The sequence below is a fragment of the Stenella coeruleoalba genome, assembly GCF_951394435.1.
Source record: "Stenella coeruleoalba genome assembly, chromosome: 16".
Classification (NCBI taxonomy): domain Eukaryota; kingdom Metazoa; phylum Chordata; class Mammalia; order Artiodactyla; family Delphinidae; genus Stenella; species Stenella coeruleoalba.
The window spans coordinates 50,467,744-50,488,846 of record NC_137162.1 but is presented as its reverse complement, the minus strand read 5'-3'; the positions used below and the strand labels follow the sequence as shown (position 1 = coordinate 50,488,846).

At 49.5% G+C, this 21,103-nt stretch overlaps 2 protein-coding genes across 2 annotated transcripts; both read right to left on the bottom strand.

Moving 5' to 3' along the window:
* Nucleotides 1-102: 102 nt before the first annotated feature.
* Nucleotides 103-4,355, bottom strand: LRIT2 (leucine rich repeat, Ig-like and transmembrane domains 2; the record flags this gene model as incomplete). Its single annotated transcript, XM_079900589.1, has 3 exons — nucleotides 103-896; nucleotides 3,174-3,955; nucleotides 4,246-4,355. The coding sequence occupies 3 exons, from the start codon at nucleotides 4,353-4,355 to the stop codon at nucleotides 103-105; spliced, it is 1,686 nt and encodes a 561-aa protein (XP_079756715.1).
* Nucleotides 4,356-11,147: 6,792 nt separating this feature from the next.
* LRIT1 (leucine rich repeat, Ig-like and transmembrane domains 1) lies at nucleotides 11,148-20,896 on the bottom strand (the record flags this gene model as incomplete). Its single annotated transcript, XM_079900136.1, has 4 exons — nucleotides 11,148-12,121; nucleotides 13,349-13,654; nucleotides 16,510-16,976; nucleotides 20,775-20,896. The coding sequence occupies 4 exons, from the start codon at nucleotides 20,894-20,896 to the stop codon at nucleotides 11,148-11,150; spliced, it is 1,869 nt and encodes a 622-aa protein (XP_079756262.1).
* Nucleotides 20,897-21,103: the final 207 nt, after the last annotated feature.

The following is a 21,103-nucleotide window of genomic DNA, read 5'->3' as shown; positions in this document are numbered from 1 at the left end:
GGATCATTGTGTCAAGTTCAGAGCCCGGAACTGAGTAGCTGCTCAATAAATACTTGTTGACTAAATGGGTCGAGCCAAGTTGAGCTGCCACAGAGATTTAATTTAGGGGCTGGAGGCCCACACCATTCCCCCCGGGCCACTATCTCCCTCTTCATCTCTCTCGTCGTCCCCCTCCCCCTCAGCACCTCTGTGCCCCAGGCCATCTTCACAGACAGCTGTGTGGTCTCTGTAGGAGACATCCCTGTGCTCTGGGACTGCCAGGGGGCATCTGGGGGCTTTCCTGCGATGAGGACAGCAGCGCAGGCCCCACTCCCTGCAGCTGCAGGGAGCCTGGACTGCCCAGACATAGGCGCCCACAGGCACCGAGAGCAGCACAGCACACAGGATCACCGTGGTGTGCAGGAGGCGCTCCCGTCCCTCCAGCCCGCCGTGGTCTCGGCCCGTCACAAAGACCACACACCGGCCCTGGCGTGGGGGCTGGCGCCCCAGGCTAAGGCAGACCTCATATTTTGTGCCGGGGAGGAGATCATCCACCAAGTATGTGCTGATTCCTGGGCCGACATGAACGACCTCCTTCCTGCGGGCTTCTTCCGACCCAATGTAGAGGGTGAACCACTTCTCAGGGGTGTCGGCCGCCACAAACCATTCCAGCACGATCCCACGCACTGTCTGCTTAACCACCCGCAGGTCAACGTAGGCATTGCCCTCCGAAGTGGAGAAAAGAGAATGGAGTGTGGGCGCGGCCTGGGCGGGCTGGACGTGGAGGGAGATGACACAGCTGCTCCTGCCGATGGAGTTGGAGGCTACACAGGTGTAACTGCCCCTGTCTACCAGGTGGGCAGCAGGTATGACCAGCTCCGACAGAGCAGCATCTTCTGCAGTGGACGAGGTCAACACTGGGTAGAGAGACAGCAAAACAGCTCAGGTGGACATTTCTCTGATAGACAGTCAGCTGGAGAGTGTCCAGCAATGCCAGTTTTTTGTTAAAAGGTGGTGGTGACCATTTATTAAGCATGTACTAGGCGCCAGGTGTTGCCTCTCAGCAATCCTGTAAGGTAAGCACCCAAATTTTACGCATGGGAAGTTGGGGACTAGAGTGATTAAGCAACTTGCCTACAGTGAGAATCGTTCAGGGGTGTCGATTGATCTGGAACCTAGTTCTTCTGTCTAGGAAGACCACACTCTATTTTTTTTTTTTTTTATGCGGTACGCGGGCCTCTCACTGTTGCGGCCTCTCTCGTTGCCGAGCACAGGCTCCGGACGCGCAGGCTCAGCGGCCATGGCTCACGGGCCCAGCCGCTCCGCGGCATGTGGGATCTTCCCGGACCTGGGCACGAACCCACGTCCCCTGCATCGGCAGGCGGACTCTCAACCACTGTGCCACCAGGGAAGCCCCAGACCACACTCTTTTAACTTCACTAGCTCCTCCCACCAAACGACCTTAGTCTCGCTGAGCTAACACGTGGTTTCCAGGAGATCGCTAACAACAGTGTGATTGTACAATACTGTGAGCTTCAGGAAGTGCCTTTTTACCTCCAGGATGTAGAGTGGCTCAGAGCCTGGAGCCAAGTGCCTGGATTCTATCCATTACTAAATATATGGTCTTGGATGTGTTGCTTAGATTCTCTTGGCCTCAATTTCCTCATCAGTAAAATGGGATGATAACAGTATTTACTCCATAAGTTTGATAGTAAGTGCTCAGTGTTAGCTGTTATTATTACTGAGAGAATGGATCTAACATGGTACCGAAGAGAATGATAATAGAACATCACAAAAGATAACATCTGGATGCATCTCATCATTCTCAAAGAGGCTACGACAACAGATCCTATGTTTCTCCTTCATTGGTATTTAACCTCAAGCCTATGAGACGTAATCAAATGATAGGAAAAAGTCAAAATTTCAGCTAATTAAGTATTTTTTAATCATCCAGAGTTTGTCACCATATATAACAAATATCTGGGTGACTGACTGTACTTCTCAAGTTTCACTTAGATATTTCTAGTTGTCTTCTAGAAGCATCGAGATAGTTCTAAAGAGGCCATCCCTGGCTTTGTGATGTACCCCAGCGCTGAAGGGTGGCATTAAAGGTGATTTCAGCTGAGGTGTGATAACAGAGCATGAACTTCAGGAAATGAGAGGCAGTTTAGAATCCCAGCGGTGGGGCCCACGAGGGTCACTCCCTCTCCCTGGGTCCCAGCATGGCAACTTCAAGCCAATAAGGTCTGATCAACACAGCGGTAGGAAAAGTAAAATTCAGTCAATATCTAGGACTTCCCAACTTTGCCTAGTAAGAGTTAGCTGGGGGGTAGGCAATGGCAGAGGGATGAAACACTTGTTAAAATACATTCTCTCAGGCCCTCCCCTGGACTAACGGAATCAAATCTCCAGGGAGAGGCCTGAAAATTTTATTTGAAACAAGCACCCCAGGTGATTCTGCTCAGAGAAGTTTAAGAAATAAGTAATAGATAATCTCTAGAATCAGTTCTAGTCAGAAATTCTCTGATTTAAAAATACACGGTATGGTTTTTTTGCATCTAGAAGGCTTTCAAAGAATATATGTGTTCATATACAATTCTATAGTATTTATATCAATACAATATTGTTAAGTCAATTCATATATATTAACATCTTACATCCTATCAAGATCTATAAGCAACAAATATATATATATGCAACAAATATGTATGTAATATATATATTTACATCTTACTTCCTATAGAGACCTGTATGCAAAAATATATAGATATATATTATACATATATGTGTGTAACAAATATATATTATATTGATAGATAGATCTGTATGCAACAAATATATAAATATATATTATATGGAGTACATATATTTACATCTTATATCCTATAGAGATCTGTACGCAACCATGTAAAATAATGCCAATAGGGAGTTCCCTGGCGGCCTCGTGGTTAGGATTCCGGGCTTTCACTGAGTCGCATGACCAAATAATAATAATAATAAAATAATGCCAATAGTGGAACACTGTCTCGGAATTTTTTCTGTCGTGGTGAGTATAATTCAGGTCTGTCCCGGTCTTACCTGCACCCCTCCTTCATGATTGACCCAGTTTAGAACTTCTCTATTGAGGGCGGGGTTGCTACAGACCTCCCCAACCGCCCCCCGCCAAGATACGTGGAGAGGGTGCATGCACTTACCATCAAATTCCCTCCACTTGCTCAGGGGATAAGTCCAGGCAATAGTTGGTGAGGGGCTAGCCTGTACCAAGCATCGCAGGGTCACATTCTGTCCCACCCGGATGCTGACATTGGCACTGGGGGTTGAGATCTGCGGCTTCATGCAAGCACTGAGCTCTGTTTCGTGAAAAAGCTGCCCTGCCTTGGAGAGAGGACCTCGACACGTGAGGTAGGGATTCACCAGGACTACTGGAAGACTGATGGACTTTACAAACTGGACAAGTCCCCTTAGGCGACAGTCACATAACCAGGGGTTGTCGTGCAGCGCCAGCATCATGCTGGAGAGAATCTCGGTCTCACAGCCAGGCTGCCGGTGTTTCTGGTAGGCTGGCCAGTTCAAGAAGACACTCTTGGCTACAACTGTAAGCCTATTGGAGGATAGGTCAAGGTAGGTCAGGTTGACCAAGAACTGAAGAGCCAGTTCAGGGAGTGCATCAATCCTGTTGTGTTTGAGGTCCAAGACCCGCAGGAGCGGGGTGGCACGGAACTCCGTCCATGGTACTGAGCGGAGTTTGTTGCCCTCCAGTCTCAGCTCTTTCAGTTCTGACAGGTGCTCCAGGGCTCCTAGATGGATCACAGTGACATTGTTAAAATTGAGCCAAAGGTACTCCAAGGTGCTCATGTTGATGAAAGACGCTCGGGGCAGTTCAAATAAGGGTGAATTTTCAATTCTCACTTGCTTGAACTCTTCAGGAAGTTTCCTTGGGATCTTTCCCAAAGTGATAGACACGCACTGCAGAGTCCTGTACAAAAAACCACAACAGTTTTGAGATGTACATCAGGAAACTGGGAGGTGGGATCAGGCTTATCCTGGCATTAGACATATGCATTAGAAGGAAATAATACGATTCTCTTGAAATACAAGAGTTAGACCCATTTTGGTAAAAGCGCGCAGTTTATCAAAGCTCAGCACCGGTTAGAGGGAGTCTCACAGAGATTTTGCTGATTTCCTGCCAAATCTTGGCCTGCTCCCACTTCACACCATCCCCAAAGAAAGCCCGTCCCCTACTGGGATCCTGTTAGCCCAGCGCACCTGCCAAAACTCTCCTCTGAGCAGGTACATCCTGGCAGACAGGATAGCTGAGCTGTATGTGAATCCAGAAAGACCAGAACTAGCAAGAAATAGTGAGAAACTGAAGCCATATTCTTCTGTGAGAAACTACCTTATGAGTTTTTGAATAAGTATAGTCCAAGCTTCCGAGTGGCAAATCCTATTATTGGTAATCCATAATGATGTAGGTCAGCACAGCAGCAGCAAAGCCCCTGGATGCTCTGAGGTCTGTTATGGCCCAGATCACAAGCTCAGTAAGAACCCAGAAGAGGGAGCTATGTCTCTTAACTAAGGTCAGAAGATTTACCGTTTTTCTGGTTTTTGAGTCCAGAGAGCAAACTATAAGCCAGATGTCCAATTCAGTCCTGATACTGCCTCCCCTCAGTCTCCTAAAAAAGATCTGAGAGGGCTTCCCTGGTGGCGCAGTGGTTGAGAGTTCGCCTGCCGATGCAGGGGACACGGGTTTGTGCCTCGGTCCGGGAGGATCCCACATGCCGCGGAGCGGCTGGGCCCGTAAGCCATGGCCGCTGAGCCTGCGCATCCGGAGCCTGTGCTCCGCAACGGGAGAGGCCACAGCAGTGAGAGGCCCGCGTAACGCAAAAAACAAACAAACAAACAAAAAAAAGATCTGAGAAACAAACAGGTAATGCTATCCTGAGCACTATGGTTCAGGAGATTTGGCCAGAATACATCTAATACTTCATCAATCACAATTGGCTTCTGTAACCTAGAATTTTCAACCAGTCTCTAAAAGTGAATGCAGATAATGGTTAACAAAGTAATTCTGCAACCACTCCTATCAGTGGTAATCTCCCCAGCACCTCGCGTGGTGGATTCATTTTTCTTCTGCGTTAAGACAGCTGCACCTGCTGCTTGGATGACCAGAATCAGAAGCATCACAGTACAGAGGTTAAACCACGAGATTGTGTTTTCTGATTAAATCAAAGCATGTTTCTTATCCTGGATCACATAATTTATCCTGAATGCTGTGTATTTCATATGTCATAAATCTTCCCTGAACGCTGTGTATTTCTTATGTTAAATTTTTTTTTTTTTTTGCAGTACGTGGGCCTCTCACTGTTGTGGCCTCTCCCGTTGCAGAGCACAGGCTCCGGATGCTCAGGCTCAGCGGCCATGGCTCACGGGACCAGCCGCTCCACAGCACGTGGGATCTTCCCGGACCGGGACACAAACCCGTGTCCCCTGCATCGGCAGGCGGACTCTCAACCACTGCGCCACCAGGGAAGCCCAGTTAAAATTTTTTAAGTGAGATAATATGTGGTTTTGTATATTTGATCTGCTATTCTTCATTCATTCAACAAATATATATTGGTCATCTGCTCTAAGCCACACCTTTGCTAGGTGCAAGGAAGGCCATGGTGAGCAATACTGTTATAGATCCGGTCCCATGGGGTCTTCTATCTAGCTTATACTTCCTAGTTTTGAGATCTTTGGAAAGTCGGTTTCTCCTGTGCAAAGTGAGAAAATTAATGAATTCTTTATAGTGTTTCTAGGAAATATTAATATTATGCAAAATAAAGTACCTAACATAAAGTAGGTGCCCAATAAAGTTTAATTCACCTCCCACACCAACAGACTCTGGAAGAGAGTCTGCTTTCCATTACCTGGGGTACTTTCTGATGACTATTGAAATTCCATGGGTTCCCCTAAGATTCATGATATACATTATATTCTATAAAAGACCTCAGGGAAGAAAATCCGCTTAGTAGCTAACCAGTGAGAGGGGAAATGGGTCACCACGTAAGCTGATTACACCCCAGGCTTTCCATCCAAGCCAGATATTTTTGCTGGAATTTCCAGACAGTCTAACTCTACAATCTGGCTAGATCTCTGGACTTCCTCTCAAAGTGAAAATTTAAAAAGCAAGGAGAGTACAATGAGCACAAAGCTGTGGCAGATGTGGAGAGGTGCTGCCTAGACACCCTTCAAGGAATGAGTCGATGCTCAACCCCAAGGAGGGCTTGCATGAGGTCATGCCCTTCCCCAGGCAGCCCCAGGCAGAGACTGAGGGAGGTGAGGGCACAGGGCCCTGGCCAGTCTGGCCTGATGGGGGCAACTCTGATGGGTGATTCTCATTCCAGAGTTCTCTACCAGGTTGGCCAAAATTTTGCCAGCCTTGCTTTGCGGGAAAATGTGATTCAATCCATGGGTATCACAAATGACTAGTGAGTTCTTTTCTCACCCCAAAATAGAAAGGCCTAAAGAGCCCTACATCCCCACAATTTCTTCTCTGTTCATCCCATCCAGCCTCTTTAAATGAATCCAGCTCAACTCAACCATTCAGTGGTCTGCCGGAAAATTGAGAAGGATGCCCACTGGTATGTCATCTCTGGAATCACTGCTCCTTCTTCTCTCCTGACTCCCTCATCCTCTAGTTTCCTTATTTTGTATATAGGCATAGGGAATAGCTGTGCTGTCAGTTAAAACAGGAGACTAGAACAATTAAAGTTAGCTTGGCTCGTGTCGTTTCTCTTAAACAACTAGTGGTTAAGTGGTGTCCCTAAACTCAAGAGACTTAACAACAAAGGGAAGGAAGGAGGGAATCTGAGGATATTATAGCCCTATCACCCTTCTGGAAGGATGCTTTTAGGAGCTTGGCTCTTAGGATTTTTAGTAGAGACAGAATCCTGGGGGAGGAGTTACTCTGTTTTTGTGAAATTAATTAGATAAAAATGGCTTCTGAGCAGCAGCTCCCTGGCTTGTCTTTTCAACTGGAAAACGCCCCCTTCCCCCCATCCCCCAATATGATCGGAACTTTGGGAGAGTTCAGACAGAGAACTAGGCAACCTACCAGGAAGCAGATAGGCTGTCCTTCCTCTTTCTCAAGCTGGTGTTTTTCCTTCATTCCTCCACCTGCTCCAACCATGTCTCAGACGGTCTTCTTGGCTCCCTGCGCCTGTGATAGACACACAGAGGACTACATCCCCACGCCCCCTTGAAACAGGTGGGCTACGTGACCAATATTCAGGCTAATGAAATGTTGGACGAAATAATGTTTTAAAAGCCCCTATGTGATTCTCCAGGTTCTCTTTTCCCTTGTTGCAGCAACTGTTGACATTCCAGGTGGTGAAGTCTTCATCAGCCTGGGTCGCTGAGTGAAGAAGAGAGCAGACCCCTCCCTCCATCCTCATTTCCCACTCACTCAAGTAGACTCTGCGAGAGCAGGAATAAATGTTTCTTTGTTAAGCCACTGAAATCTGAGAATTGTTGGCACAGCATAAGCCTAACCAATCCTGACTACAATGCCCATACAATAAAATATGCTCAAGTGCTTGTAAACTGATTTTTGTCTCTCCTGGATTATATGATAGTTAAAACAAAAGTTTCCAGCTCTAGCCCTTTAAACGCACTGCTCACTGAGCCCCTTGACTAACAGCCTAGTTTTAATAGCCACATCCACTTTCCAGGATAAAATTTCTGTTGTCTGCCTTTTGGTTCCCTGTAAGTTTCCATGTCTACATCAAGTGACAGCAGACATACCCTCTGCCTAGGTCAGGAGGAATATAACCATGTTGCAGCCAAAAAAAAAAAAAAAAGACATGTTGGAGATGTCATGATTCCAACCAACCTCCAAACAAGGCTTCCAAGGGCCACATGCTGTGGGATCACCCTAGTGCAGGCTGGTCTTCAGCATTTGAGAGACTAGAAATTCTTTTTTTTTAATTAATTAGTTTATTTATTTATGGCTGTGTTGGGTCTTCATTGCTGCGCGTGGGCTTTCTCTAGTTGTGGTGAGTGGGGGCTACTCTTCCTTGTGGTGTGTGTGCTTCTCATTGCAGTGGCTTCTCTTGTTGTGGAGCACAGGGTCTAGGTGTGCGGGCTTCAGTAGTTGTGGCATGAGGGCTCAGTAGTTTTGGCTCGCAGGCTCTAGAGTGCAGGCTCAGTAGTTGTGGCGCACGGACTTAGTTGCTCCATGGCACGTGGGATCTTCCCGGACCAGGGCTCGAACCCGTGTCCCCTGCACCGGCAGGCAGATTCTTAACCACTGTGGCACCAGGGAAGTCCTAGAAATTCTTCTTCCAGGATTTTAAGAAGACATTAGGTTTCCAGGGACTGACTCATACTAACCAGATTCATATACCAAAAGACTAATATATAAACAGGACATCATTTTATTTTTTACAGCGTGAATTTGTTTTTTCCAGTGACTTGAATATTCATGAGCACAATCCAGGATGATTCTTCTCTACAAGAGCAAACCAGGGAAGACAGAACACACAAAGAAAGGCTGACATATGGGTATTTGGAGGCTGACCATCTTGGGGGCCATTCCATTCAGACCACCAAGGTAGGTCTTCATGAATCATTGGAAAGTTGAAACTTTCTTTCTCTCTCTCTTTCACACACACACACACACACACACACACACACACACACACACACACACATTACTGGATAAATACTAACACATTCTTGCTTTCAAGTTCCTGATTTTTCTTCAAACAGAGTTCAATAAAACTGCATGTTAGTTGGGTCAATAATTGTTCAGTCTCGATTGGCTCAGCCAATCTTTTAGAGAAAACATCTTTATCATTTCAACAGATGGCTGCTGTCATCCACTGCACTTATATTTGTTCTGATTTGGGGAGTGTCTGTCAGTCTCATATACCAAACCATCAGAGTTGAGTCTTAAGTCTCACAAGGCATAGCAGAAATGCCTTTACAAATCTAGATCAGGGGTTGGCAAATTACAGCCTGGGAGCCAAATCCAGCCTGCCACCTGTTCTTGTAAATAACATTTTATTTGAACTCATCCATGCTCATTAACTTACATATGGTCTGGGGTTGCTTTCACACTACATCAGCAGAGTTGAGGAGTAGTAATGGAGCCTTAAGTATCTCCTATCTGGCTTTCTTTATAGAAAAACAAAAGTTTGTTGACCTATGATGTAGACAGTGGCTTTGTCATTTTCCAACCAAATACTTTCTCTAACCAATAGCAACAGCCCCCAAGTTAAAGTCAGGTGCACCCTACAGGTGATGGGCAGGGAATAGCCATGTATGGAAATCCCACATTCACATGCACTGGTGCTCTCAGGATTCTGATCCCAGGTTTCAGTAGCTCAAAAAAATCCATTTCCATAGTAAAACTGCTGTGGGTCACACTGCAGAGATCAGTTCTGAACAAAGACCCTCAGCCTGGCCAGAACATTATCAAAGCCACGGATTCTCCAAGAAAATCCATCACTGTGCTCTATAAATTATTCAGCTCTTTGGGTTTCAGTTTTCTTGTCTGTAAAATCAAATAGCCCAGCCTTCAAAACAGGTCATTGTGAAGATCAAAATGAGAGAAACCAAGAAAAAAAGTTGTAAGGTTATCTGTTGTAAGGTCTTTCGTAAATGTGAGAGGAAGTACAGTAACTTTAGACATCACTGCATCACGCTGGTCTTTATATTTAGCAAAGAGTCAAGACAATATGGTGTCTCTTAGGTGATACTGGAAAGATAGCTTTCCTGCATCACTTGCTGTCCCCAAATTTTCTCAGTTATTACCCAAAGGCCTTGGCACCAAACAGCCTGGATGCTCCCTTCGTTAGAAGCCACTCCTTCAGACAAGACAGAACATTGGCCCTTCTGCTGGGAACGTTTGTCTTCTCCTATGTACAGAGATGACATCTCAGAGGTTTCCCAGCTTTAAGCAAACTGAACAGGAATCCTCCTTTGAAGTGGCTTACTGAGTGACCCAGAAGGCTCTGAGACACCCTCAGGAACCCAGGTAAGTTTCAGTTAGAATCACAAATGCTGCTACACGGGGACAGAGGTGAGCTGTGTGCCAGACAGCATTGAGTGTACTGTGCCACCTGCCACGGAGGGTCTCTCAGATCCCTCCAGCCGGACATTCTGAGAGTAAACGAGCAGTAGTCTCCTGGGCATCATCTAAACTTCTAGAATTTACTGAAAATCAGATGATTATCTCTAGGCAGAATGGCACCCGGAGAAAAAAATGTTAGAATCCATGTGTCCACAGTGAGGGTCTCTGCATATGTGTGTATGTGGCTGTACAAATGTGGCAAATGCATAAAGAGACTATGTGTGAGTGCCTACGAGTTAGCATAAATGGAATCAAGATGCAGTATAGGAAAGTAGCAAGGACTATCAACTCTGGAATCAAGTGCATGGTCCAATTTCTAGAGCTGCCATTTCCTAGCTGTGTACTTGTGGGCAACATAGATTAGATCACTGCTCAGCAAAATATGTCCTGCCCTACCATTACCTCCATGGGAGAACTATCCTTTCCTGCCTTGTTTAAAGTTTAGTTTTGGCCATGAGACTTGCTTTGGCAGGTAGAATATGGGAAGCAATGGCAGTGTTAAGGAGCTTAATTGGCATCACATGTTTTTGCTCATTTCTCTGATATCATCTGACATCTCCATGAAAGAAGCCTGCCCCAGGTAGCCACTGACTCTCCATCCTGAGCCCCAAGTAGGACACACGGAGCAGAGCCACCACAGTCAACCCACCGACCTATGGATTGTGTGAAAATAAGTGCTTTTTGCTGTATACCACTGCAATTTTGCCTTTATTTGTTACACAGCAAAAACTGACTGATACAGGCAAGTTACTTACTCACCCTGTTCCTTCTCCAGGTAAGTGGGGAGAAGAGTGGTGCCTGCTGCAAAGTGTTGTCATAAGAATTCAATGAGCTAATGTATATAAAGCACTTAGAACACTTTCTGGCACATAGTAAGTGCTTATATAAGCGTTAGCTGCTGTTGCGGTGGTGGTGTGTAAATGTATGAGTAAGCAGATACCCAAGTAGGTAAGAGTGGGTGAGCATGGATTCAGGTGTCAGAGTGAGCGCGTGGGAGGCGAAGAGGGAGAGTGGTTGGGAGCAGGCGTGTAGGCACCTGTGTGCACGGCCCTCAGCAGAAGTACTCGTTGATCCGTCTGCCCACCCTGACGCCCAAGGCCTGAGAGTCCAGGCTGGAGTGGGCAGAGAGGAGCCTGTCGGCCTCACTGAGGCTGTGCTGGGACAGCTCCTCTGAGCCATCCTCACTGTGGCCCAGTCTCTCCAGGTTGACGTAGGCACCTGTGGCCTCAGCGGAGCCCCTGGTGTGGCACTTGCGCCAGCGGCTCTGGAGAGCGCTGCAGCAGACGAGCAGCGTGAGGGGCAGGGCGATGATGGCAGCCACACTGATCACCACCACGTTGATGAGCCACTGAGTGGCTTCAGCATCCACCACTTCGTCCGTGGAGAAGATGACACACTGCTCCTTCCGGGGCACCAGGCCCTGCACGCAGACACACGCCACGTACTTGATCTTGGGCACCAGCCCATGGATGGTGACACTGGTCTTCCCAGGCTGCACCACCATCCGCCGCATGTCGCGCTGCCCAAAGACTGCGTAGAGGACGCTGAAGGAAGTCGTGTTCCCAGCCTGGGGGGCCTTCCACACCAATGTCACGCTCTGGTAAGTGTCCCCCACCACCTTGAGAGAGCTCACCCTTTGGGCCTCCTGGGGTCCTGCCTGCACATCCAGGTGCTCTCCTGGGGCCCCCATCTGGAAGGGCTGGAGGATTAGTTGCTCCTTCGTGTTGGGCACAGGGGGCCGAGTGGCTGGGACAGCAGGCTCGGGGATGTGGGGGACATGCCTGGCCACCATCTTGTTGTATGCAGCTGCTTCTGCCCCCTCACCTGTCCTTGCCCACGGTGCCGCTGGGTCCCCACTGTGTTCCGTGGATGTCTGGGGCTCAGAGACGACCAGGGAGATAAGAGTCTCAGAGGCTCCCAGGAAGTTCTTGGCCTGGCAGATGTAGTCTCCAGAGTCAAGGTGGGACACAGCAGGCAGGCCCAGCAGAGTCCAGATCGTGCCGTCACTGGAGACTTCCTGGTGCACTGTGGGGAAGAGGCACGTGTGGGAGAATGAACGGGCCCATCTGCCCCAAGCTTCCTTCCAGGGCTGAATTCACAGCCCCTGGACTGTGTACATTCTGCCAAACACCCTGTTATCCCAAGAACAGACTGGGCATCACTGAACTTTTCTTAGATTAGCCATGGGGATGGAGATCACCTGGGCTCCAATTTGGGGAGACACAGGCTGAGACATAGTCTAAGAACGATCAGCCTTCTAAATCTGAAATGCTCCCACTGTGTCTTTCAAGGGCCTGAGTTCTGCAGAGCTAACCCGTCAGGGGTGGCAGGCTGATGCTTTGGGAGTATGGTGGGTTGGGTGAACCTGAGGCAGAGGCCCAGCTAGAAGTGCTCTGCACACCCCTGCCTGGCCCCACTGCCACTTCAATCACAGCATCTCCAACTTTCTGTATTACATTAGTGGAGCTCCTTACACAGTTTTGTTTGTACATTGATTTCAAGCCCACAGTCCTAGAGCAACGCTTGCCAACCTAGTTGGGGGAAACACAGAAGAAAGCTGGGAGGGATGGGAGGTGTTCTGGTCAGGTGCCAAGAAATTATTCCTCCTTCACCCTCTTTCTGCATGTAGGTGGGCTGTGACTCCTGCAAACCTCCCCCACCAAGTGCCAGGGATGGAGCACCTCTATCTGCACAGCAAAAACGTCACAGGCAGTTCCTCCCTGTACGAGCTGTGTGCTGCAGACCAACCATTTAGCCTCGGTTTACTTACACCCCAAATAGAAGGATAATCAGTTTGTTCTTTAAAGTTCAGTGACACCTTGTACATAATACATTTAACACATGAAGCGCTCAATAGATGGTAACTCCTAGCATTAGTTACTCCTAGTGATACTGGCTTCATATTTACAACTTGGAACCTTACTATCAATATTAAATACACTAAGAGAGCATCTTCTACCAAAAAACCAGTGTTTTGCTCCTCTCAGGGTGGGCCCCACGTCTCTGATAGAGTGGCTGGTGGAATATGACAGGACAGGTTGAGATCCATTGTTATTACTGAAGCCACTGTCCCCATGTCCAGCCTCTGGACGGAGTCCCCCAACTCCACTCAGACAGGGTGGGAGTAAAGAGCCTTGCTCAGCCTACCTCCCTCTCCCTGGCAAACCTGAAGCCCCATTCCCCCGCATGTGGGATGATGACCCACCCACCCCAGGCTGGATCTCAGCACAGCCGTCCCCAGAGCTCACACACCTGTGCCGTTGAGTGGGTGCCCGTTGGCCCTACTCCAGCTCATTTCCGGCCCAGGGACCCCGGAGGCCCCACAGCGTAGCAATACTGCACTGCCCAAGGGGGACCTGACGCTGGCCGCCCCCGGACGGAGCTCCGGACTCTGGCACCTCCTCAGTTCCAGCTGGCTGAAGGTCAGTCCGGCCAGGCTGCGCGGGCTGGCACACCTCAGCCTGGCCTCTATGAAGGCCAGGTTTGGGGCCCAGCCTTCCAGGAGATGGACCAGGTCATAGAGTCGGCAGTCACACACCCAGGGGTTGTCCTGCAGCCCTGCAGGGGTGAAAGGCAGGGCAGGAGGTGAGACCTAGATATTCAGATCCCCAGTCCCAGCCCCCCTTCTCCCCCAGGGAGGACAAGGCACGTTGTGAGCTCAGGGTCAGCAGAACTGGCCTCCAGACCCAGCTCCCTGCTTCACTACAACCTTAAGCCCGGTTCTTCATCTGGAATGACAGCATTACTCCCGTTTCTGGGTGGCTATAAGCATAAATAAAGATAAATGATATTAAGCGCCGGGCAAGCCATACAGCGTGCCGACAAAATTGGCAGTTACTGCTGCCACTCTCAGACTGATCCTCTCAGGCTACCGGCCAGGCAGTGGGTATTTCTGCAATAACTGCAATACACCAGAATCCATCCATTTCTAGAAATGCTTCATGAACCCGACCCCACCCCCCGCTTTTTTTTTGGCCTTGCCTTGCATCTTGCAGGATCTTAGTTCCCTGACCAGGGATCGAACCCAGGCCCCCTGCAGTGGAAGCCTGGAGTCCTAACCACTGGACCTCCAGGGAATTCCTGACCCCTGTTCTCCCAGTATAAGTGGCACTTTCAGCATCACCCCAGCAAAGAGTGTGGCTGTTCTGAGCCACGGTCCCTTTGACACAGGCTCAAAAAGACAAGAGTGAGGATGACAGGGAACCCAATCTTATGTTATATTCCCAGCCATCTTTACTTTAAAATTGAACACTTTTATAGAGCTGAAAGCAGGTCACTGCACCTACCCTGTCAAATAACCTTCAACATATAGAGAGGTATTGTGGGTCCTCAGTTCTAAGACACAGTTCCTTTTCATGTTTGCATTTCTAAATACAAAATGAATGCATTTAATGTGATGTCCTTTCTACCCTCCACGGATTGTTATTAAATTTGATAGCATCTAATCAATAGCATATTATATGTTTGCATACCTGTATTTGATACATTTGGGAATGGAAATGTCAAGGGTTGGGGAAGGTGGATTCAGACCTCCTTGTATATCCATGACTCCCGGGTCCTTTAGAGCACTAGCTGGGAAGGCGCCGGCTCCTCTGCTATTCCCCACCCCCATCCCAGCCAGGTGACGGCTACCTTGTGTCACTGGTTAAATGCATTTCCTGATGCATCTGCACCCCAAGAGTCATCACTGCCCAGCTCTGGTGGTGAGCTATCTGACTTCACACAGAATCCCCAAAGAATTGATGCAAATGGCAAAGTTAAAGGACAATGAAACTTTCACCAGTCAGACTGGCAAAAGTTAAACATTCTGACCACTTTAACTGTTAGCTTCATGAGGGAATAGATGTTCATCCGTCTTGTTCACTGCTGTATCTGCAGCATCTAGAATGGAGCCCACACATTGGCTGGCATTCAAATAAGCTTGCAGAGTGGACACAAGCATGGATGGTCGTGCACACTACTGGTGGGGGGTAGGAACTGGCACTTTAGAGACTATGATTAATATTAAAACATCTAACGTGCATACTCCGTGACCCAGCAATTCCACTTCTCCGTTCCTAGTCTAGAGAAACATTTGTCTCGGTGCACGAGGATGCATTGCCAAGAATGTTCTCTGCGGCATCACAGGTGTTAACAAAATAATGGAAACCATTTAAAGGCCCATGAAAGGAGGAATGGCTAAATAAACTGTAGTATAACTGTATGATGGAATATTATGCCAGAGTTTTAAAAAATGAAGTTGATCCATTTGTAGTAACTTACAAAGATCTCCAAGACATATTGCAGGGCAAAAAAAGTGCTGGTTGATACATATGATATGATGAAGTTTTATGCAAAACACACAGCTAAAATTTCTATATGCATGTATGTTTGCTAAAATTTCTATGTGCATGTATGTTTGTATATGCATGTGTATGTAAATGTAAACGATAGGGAACATGCAAATAAACATAACAGTGGCTACTTTTTAGGAGGGGAGAAGGAATTATAAGAAGAGGGCATAAAATATAAATATATATATATAGGACATTCAAAGTTGATTTTCAAAGAAACAACGTCTTTCCATGTAAGTACTACCCTATACAATGTCCTTTATCAGGTGACATAGTCTGTAGGGTGGATGGAGCTGGAATGGGCTTTGCTATTCCCTGCTCCACATCCAGGAAGTGAGGGGTCTAAATATTCCCTCCTTGGGCTTCCCTGGTGGCGCAGTGGTTGAGAATCTGCCTGCCAATGCAGGGGACACGGGTTCGAGCCCTGGTCTGGGAGGATCCCACATGCCGTGGAGCAACTAGGCCCGTGAGCCACAACTACTGAGCCTGCGCGTCTGGAGCTTGTCCGCAACAAGAGAGGCCACGACAGTGAGAGGCCCGCGTAGTGCGATGAAGAGTGGCCCCCACTCGCTGCAACTAGAGAAAGCCCTCTCACAGAAACGAAGACCCAACACAGCAAAAATAAATAATAAATAAATAAATATTCCCTCCTTGAGAGACTCTCCCAGGCCTCAGGGCAGGAGCTGCCCCAAACTGCTCTAAGATTGCTCCAGCCCTCGGTGCTGGACCTCACATGAGCCGAGGCATGCTCCAGGGACACCTGCGAGGAGGCCTCTCTTCTGACACTGCCCACCCACTCCCTACCACCCACTTTCTGGCAGGGCCTCACCATGATTCCAAACCCCTCATGGGACAAGGGAAAGGAGCAGAGCTGGGGTCTGAACTGCAGCAGTCTGGCTGGGAGCTTGAGCTCCTAAACCTACCTACCAATGTGTGCCTCTCATTCAATCTTTACTCAAACCCAGAAGGCAAGTGTGATTTTCCAGGTAAAGAACTGAGACTCAGAGAGGCTTTAATAAACTTGCCTAAGACCCCCAAGTCTCACTAAAGTGGTTCCAAGTGAAGGATGCCATCTCTTACCTAGGACCAGCTTGACGTGGTGGCCGGGAAGGAAGGGTCCCTTCTGCAGGTGAGTCCAGGTGGTGAGCAGCTCCTCGGGGAGCCTCAGCAGCTGGTTGCTGGAGAGGTCAAGGAAGGTGAGGTTCCCCAAGAAGCGTGCGGCCTCCGGGGGCACAGCCGAGAGGCGGTTGGCCTGCAGGTCCAGCAGCCGCAGCTTGGGAGCGTCCCTGAGCGCCGCCCAAGGGAAGGTGACCAGGTGGTTCCCGGGCATGCGCAGCTCACGCAGGCGGCGCAGACCCCTCAGCATCAGAGCGTTGAGCTCATAGAGCGCGTTGTAGGGCAGCCACAGCTGCTCCAGGCGGCCCAGCGCCTTGAAGGCCTCCCCGGGCACCCTGCGAATGGCCGTCCGCTCCAGGCGCAGGCTGGAGGTGTCCAGAGGGACAGATGCTGGGGGCAGGGTCATGTCAGGGTCGTTGCACACCACTGTCCTGGTTACAGAAATGGGAGTATTTGAGCAAAAGTCCTGTGGGGTCGGAGATTCCCCCTTACTTAACCTCCTTTCAAGAGACCCCCTGGTGCGCATGGCCTCATAGGACACCAAACCCAGACTGCGGTGTGCCCTGGAGGTGGGCTAGTAACAAGGTTCCTTCTGTTTTCTCTTTGGGAGCTTCTTGCTTGCAGAGCCTCTCATAAGTGTCCCAGGAGGGCCGTTTGGTCTCGGTCACTGGCCTGAAGGACCTCAAGCTTGAACTACTATGTCCCCTTACAGCCTACACCACCTGCAGTGCACTAAGAATGAATAGTATTTATAAATCCTGAGATCATTTTGTGCATTGCAGCATTGCATCTATGAGTTAAAAGGGTTCCTTTGTTAAATTATAGCTCAGTTTTTGTGACTGCTTTGGCTTTTCTTTATTTAAAAATATATATATATATAGCAACGGCATCAGAACTGGAAGCCACACACGGGATGCCTCGAGCCTCTCCTGACACTGAGGGACCATGAGATGATCAAGGTGTTTAAAAGCTGGAATTTTGCAGCCCCACAGCTGGATTCACCTCTGGGCTCTTTGCTTGTTGGCTGTGTATCCTTGAGTCTATTATGTAACCTCTATTTTCGTCAGTTTCCCCAGAATAATAGACTCCATCGCACAGGGTGGTTTGGGTGTTTGAATGAGTTCAGGTGTGTACCAGCTCTGCATACCTGTCACCTGTAGAAGCCCGATTGCTATTGACCACTGTTGTAAGTTTCTGCATCCCAGCACTGCAAGTACATCAGGTCAGTCTTACCAGCTCCTTCCAATGCTCCTTCTGCCCAAACAGTGACTTCTTAAACCTCATTCTATTAAGTTTGACACTAAAGCAGATAGAGAGATAACAGGAGGCAGTCCCCGCCCTCGAGGAGCTGACAATGCAGGACTGTGTTAAATGCTATCACTGAGAGCAACACACACACAGACGGTAAAAAGGGAAAGATTCTCAAGAGAACGAAACTTTGAGTCTGGCCGTGAGGGACCCAGCCCTTGGGCAGCCCCAGTTTCGTCTGGAGGATGTTTCTGCTCACACTGAAGGAGGTGGGGTGGGAGTGAGGTGGGGATATTGTTTAGCTCTGCTAAGAGAGGTTGTTCTCTTGTAAGGTCATAACGCGTTGCTCGTATCATTCTTCCTGACACCACACACACACACGCACACACACACAAACACACACACACACACACGCACACGCGTGCACACACACACACACACACACACACACACACACACGCTCCACCAGCATCCCTCAGCTTAACTTTCATACAGTACTCAAAGTCAGCTGGGCTTGGCTTGCTTTTGTCAATGGTGCCCACAAAAGGCCCAGTTACTTCCGCCCACTCATATTCATTCTTTAGATATACATGGAACCCCTGCTGAGTGACAGAAGAATATCAGGCTCACAGCCCCCGTCCCCATACAGCTTATAATCCAGCAAAGGAAGAAAAAGCATTGGAGGCAATGATACCTTCAGTGATAATGGAAGCTTGGGTGTTGCAGGGAGGAAGGTCTGGAAGTAGGTGGGAGGAAGGGAGTTGATGGGAAAACATGTGCTGGAAGGGGGAGAAAACGGTCAATGGAGGGATCAAAGAAACCGATAAGAGCCAGCACAGGCCAACCGCACGGCTCCTGGTGGGGCAAATCAGGCATGAAGGACAAGGGGGCACATCTCTCCAGGTGCCCAGACTCCTCCCCCCCTCGCAGCCCCAGGAAACCCCAGGACCCACAAGTACACACACTCTGTTCATGATAGGGGAGCGTGGAGCACAGGCAGGTCCATCAGGTGCTCAGGTGTAAGGGCTGGGCCCTCTGAGAGACCCCGGTTAAAGATGGGGTGAGGAAGGTGTCTGAGACACAAAAGGAGACTCTGTCTGACTGCACAACCTGTGCCCTTGGCCACTGGAGATCTCAGGTTTCCCAACAGCCTTTCATGGCCTCATTCCCCTCATTCCTCACACTCCATGCAGATGGGCCGGTGCCTATCAGCTGTGGGACTTCTGGGCAGGTAGAAATGACGGTGAGAGCTCTGGCTTCAGAGGAGGCATTACCAATAGCTGATGTTAGGGGCCCTGGAAACTGCCCTTGGAATTTCATTTTCCATCCTAAAGTCAACCTGCTATCAGAAGCCCTTCCTGGTCCCTGCCCATGGCAGCATCACCAGGTAAGAAGAGTTCTTGAAATGGAACTGAAGTTCTGGGTTCCAGGACCAGCTCTGCCACTGATGCTGTATGACTTTGAGCCCTGTGCTCTCTGTAGGCTGAAAGGGAGGCTCTTTGTCACCCTGGTCACACTGTCCTTGGCCATGGGCTATTCCTGGCCTATTCAGGGCTTAGCCCTGGCTTCCCTTGGGGAGAAGATCCTTACCTCTGATGAGCCATATGAGTTGGAGCATCACAGCTTTGGGCCAGAAATGGAGCTCTTCCTGTTCTTCAGACCACGTGGGGTATCCTTTCTTGGGGGTGCCTCACTTTCTCTGCCTCCCCTCACACCCAATCAGCCTGATCTATTGCTAAGATCATTGAAAGAGTTACACTGAGGGCTTCCCTGGTGGCGCAGTGGTTGAGAGTCCGCCTGCCGATGCAGGGGACACGGGTTCGTGCCCCGGTCCGGGAAGATCCCACATGCCACGGAGCGGCTGGGCCCGTGAGCCATGGCCGCTGAGCCTGCGCGTCCGGAGCCTGTGCTCCGCAACGGGAGAGGCCACAGCAGTGAGAGGCCCGCGTACCGCAAAAAAAAAAAAGAGTTGCACTAAGTTGCACTGATAACATTGCTGTCCTGATCAGAAGCCATCAGTGGCTCCCCAACACCCATCTAAGACAAGGGAGAAAGGGAGGATGAAATTCCAGAAGGTTGGAAAGATGGTAGGAAAGACCCTAAACCAGAGACTGAAATCTCTGAGTAAGCTGGGAAATGCAGTGGTCATTAACAGATGGGCTGAAGAGGTCAGAGAAAAGATAGTTTAAAGACTGCCAAAGAGAGATAGGGAATGAGTCATGGGGGAAGAGCAAGGGTCCACAAACCACAGGAACCTTGGGGACGTCCCAGGGAGAGGAGGAGAAGAGGATGGAGGTGCTCTCAGGGCTCAGATGGGGAATGAGGAAAGTCAAAGAAGAGGCTGAGGATGGAGGGACCCTTGTTTGCAATGGAATGGGCACTCCTGGCCTTTCTGAGAGCCCATCGAAAGGGGTCAAGGCTGAGGCTCCTGGGGGCTGGGCCAGAGGAGACCCAAAGTGGGAAGAGTATGAGGAATCGGGTGGTCCCATCATGGGTGGGGCAGTAAGAAATACCTGGGATATGATTGGGTACCCCCAGGAGGTGGGGCAAGAGAATGGAAGAGTCCTGGGAAAGAAGGGGCTGGGGAGATAGAAGATAGTAGGGGGCAGGAGAGAAGGAGAGGAAGAGAAAGAGGTAAGGGGGAGACTTCCTGTGCCCTTAAAGAGGGTTCCACTCACAGGATCCTGGAGGAAGACTCAGGAAGGATTTCTGGAGCTGGCACACCTGTGCCCCACCCCTGCCCCATGTGTAAAGGTACCTGGTACTTCAGGTCCACCCCCAAGGCAGAGCCACACCCTGCTGACTGGAAGAAAATGCAGCCCAGACAAGCCCCACGAGACTCTTGGGTCTTGAGGGCCAGGGAGATGGAGGTTTCACCCCCCCACGATCCTAGGGCCATGCATCCAACCCCTCCCAGCCCAGCCTAGCTGGTGGAGCCTGGGAGGCTGGGCACCCCCCCCCCCGCACACCTGGCGCCGTACCTGGCTTTGCTGCCATCGCCCAGGACATGGAGGCTGCAGCTGCACTGAGAAGGGCAGGCGCCCCGGGCCTGCGGGGGTCCTCCGAGGGCCAGGAGCCACAGAATGCCCACCGCCACCCTCATGGCTCCTGGCTCCTCTGTAGGCCGGGCAGAGGCCTGTCCCTTACTGCTCTGTCCTGCTGGCCCAGCAAACCCAGCAGCTGCCCACACCCCCAACTGAAGCCATCGGATAATCATGGACAGGCTGGGGATTAGGGAGGGGGAGCCCTGGCCACAGCGGCTCAGCGGCTTATTGCTTCCTGGAATCGCCCAGTCCTGAAGATGGGGGTG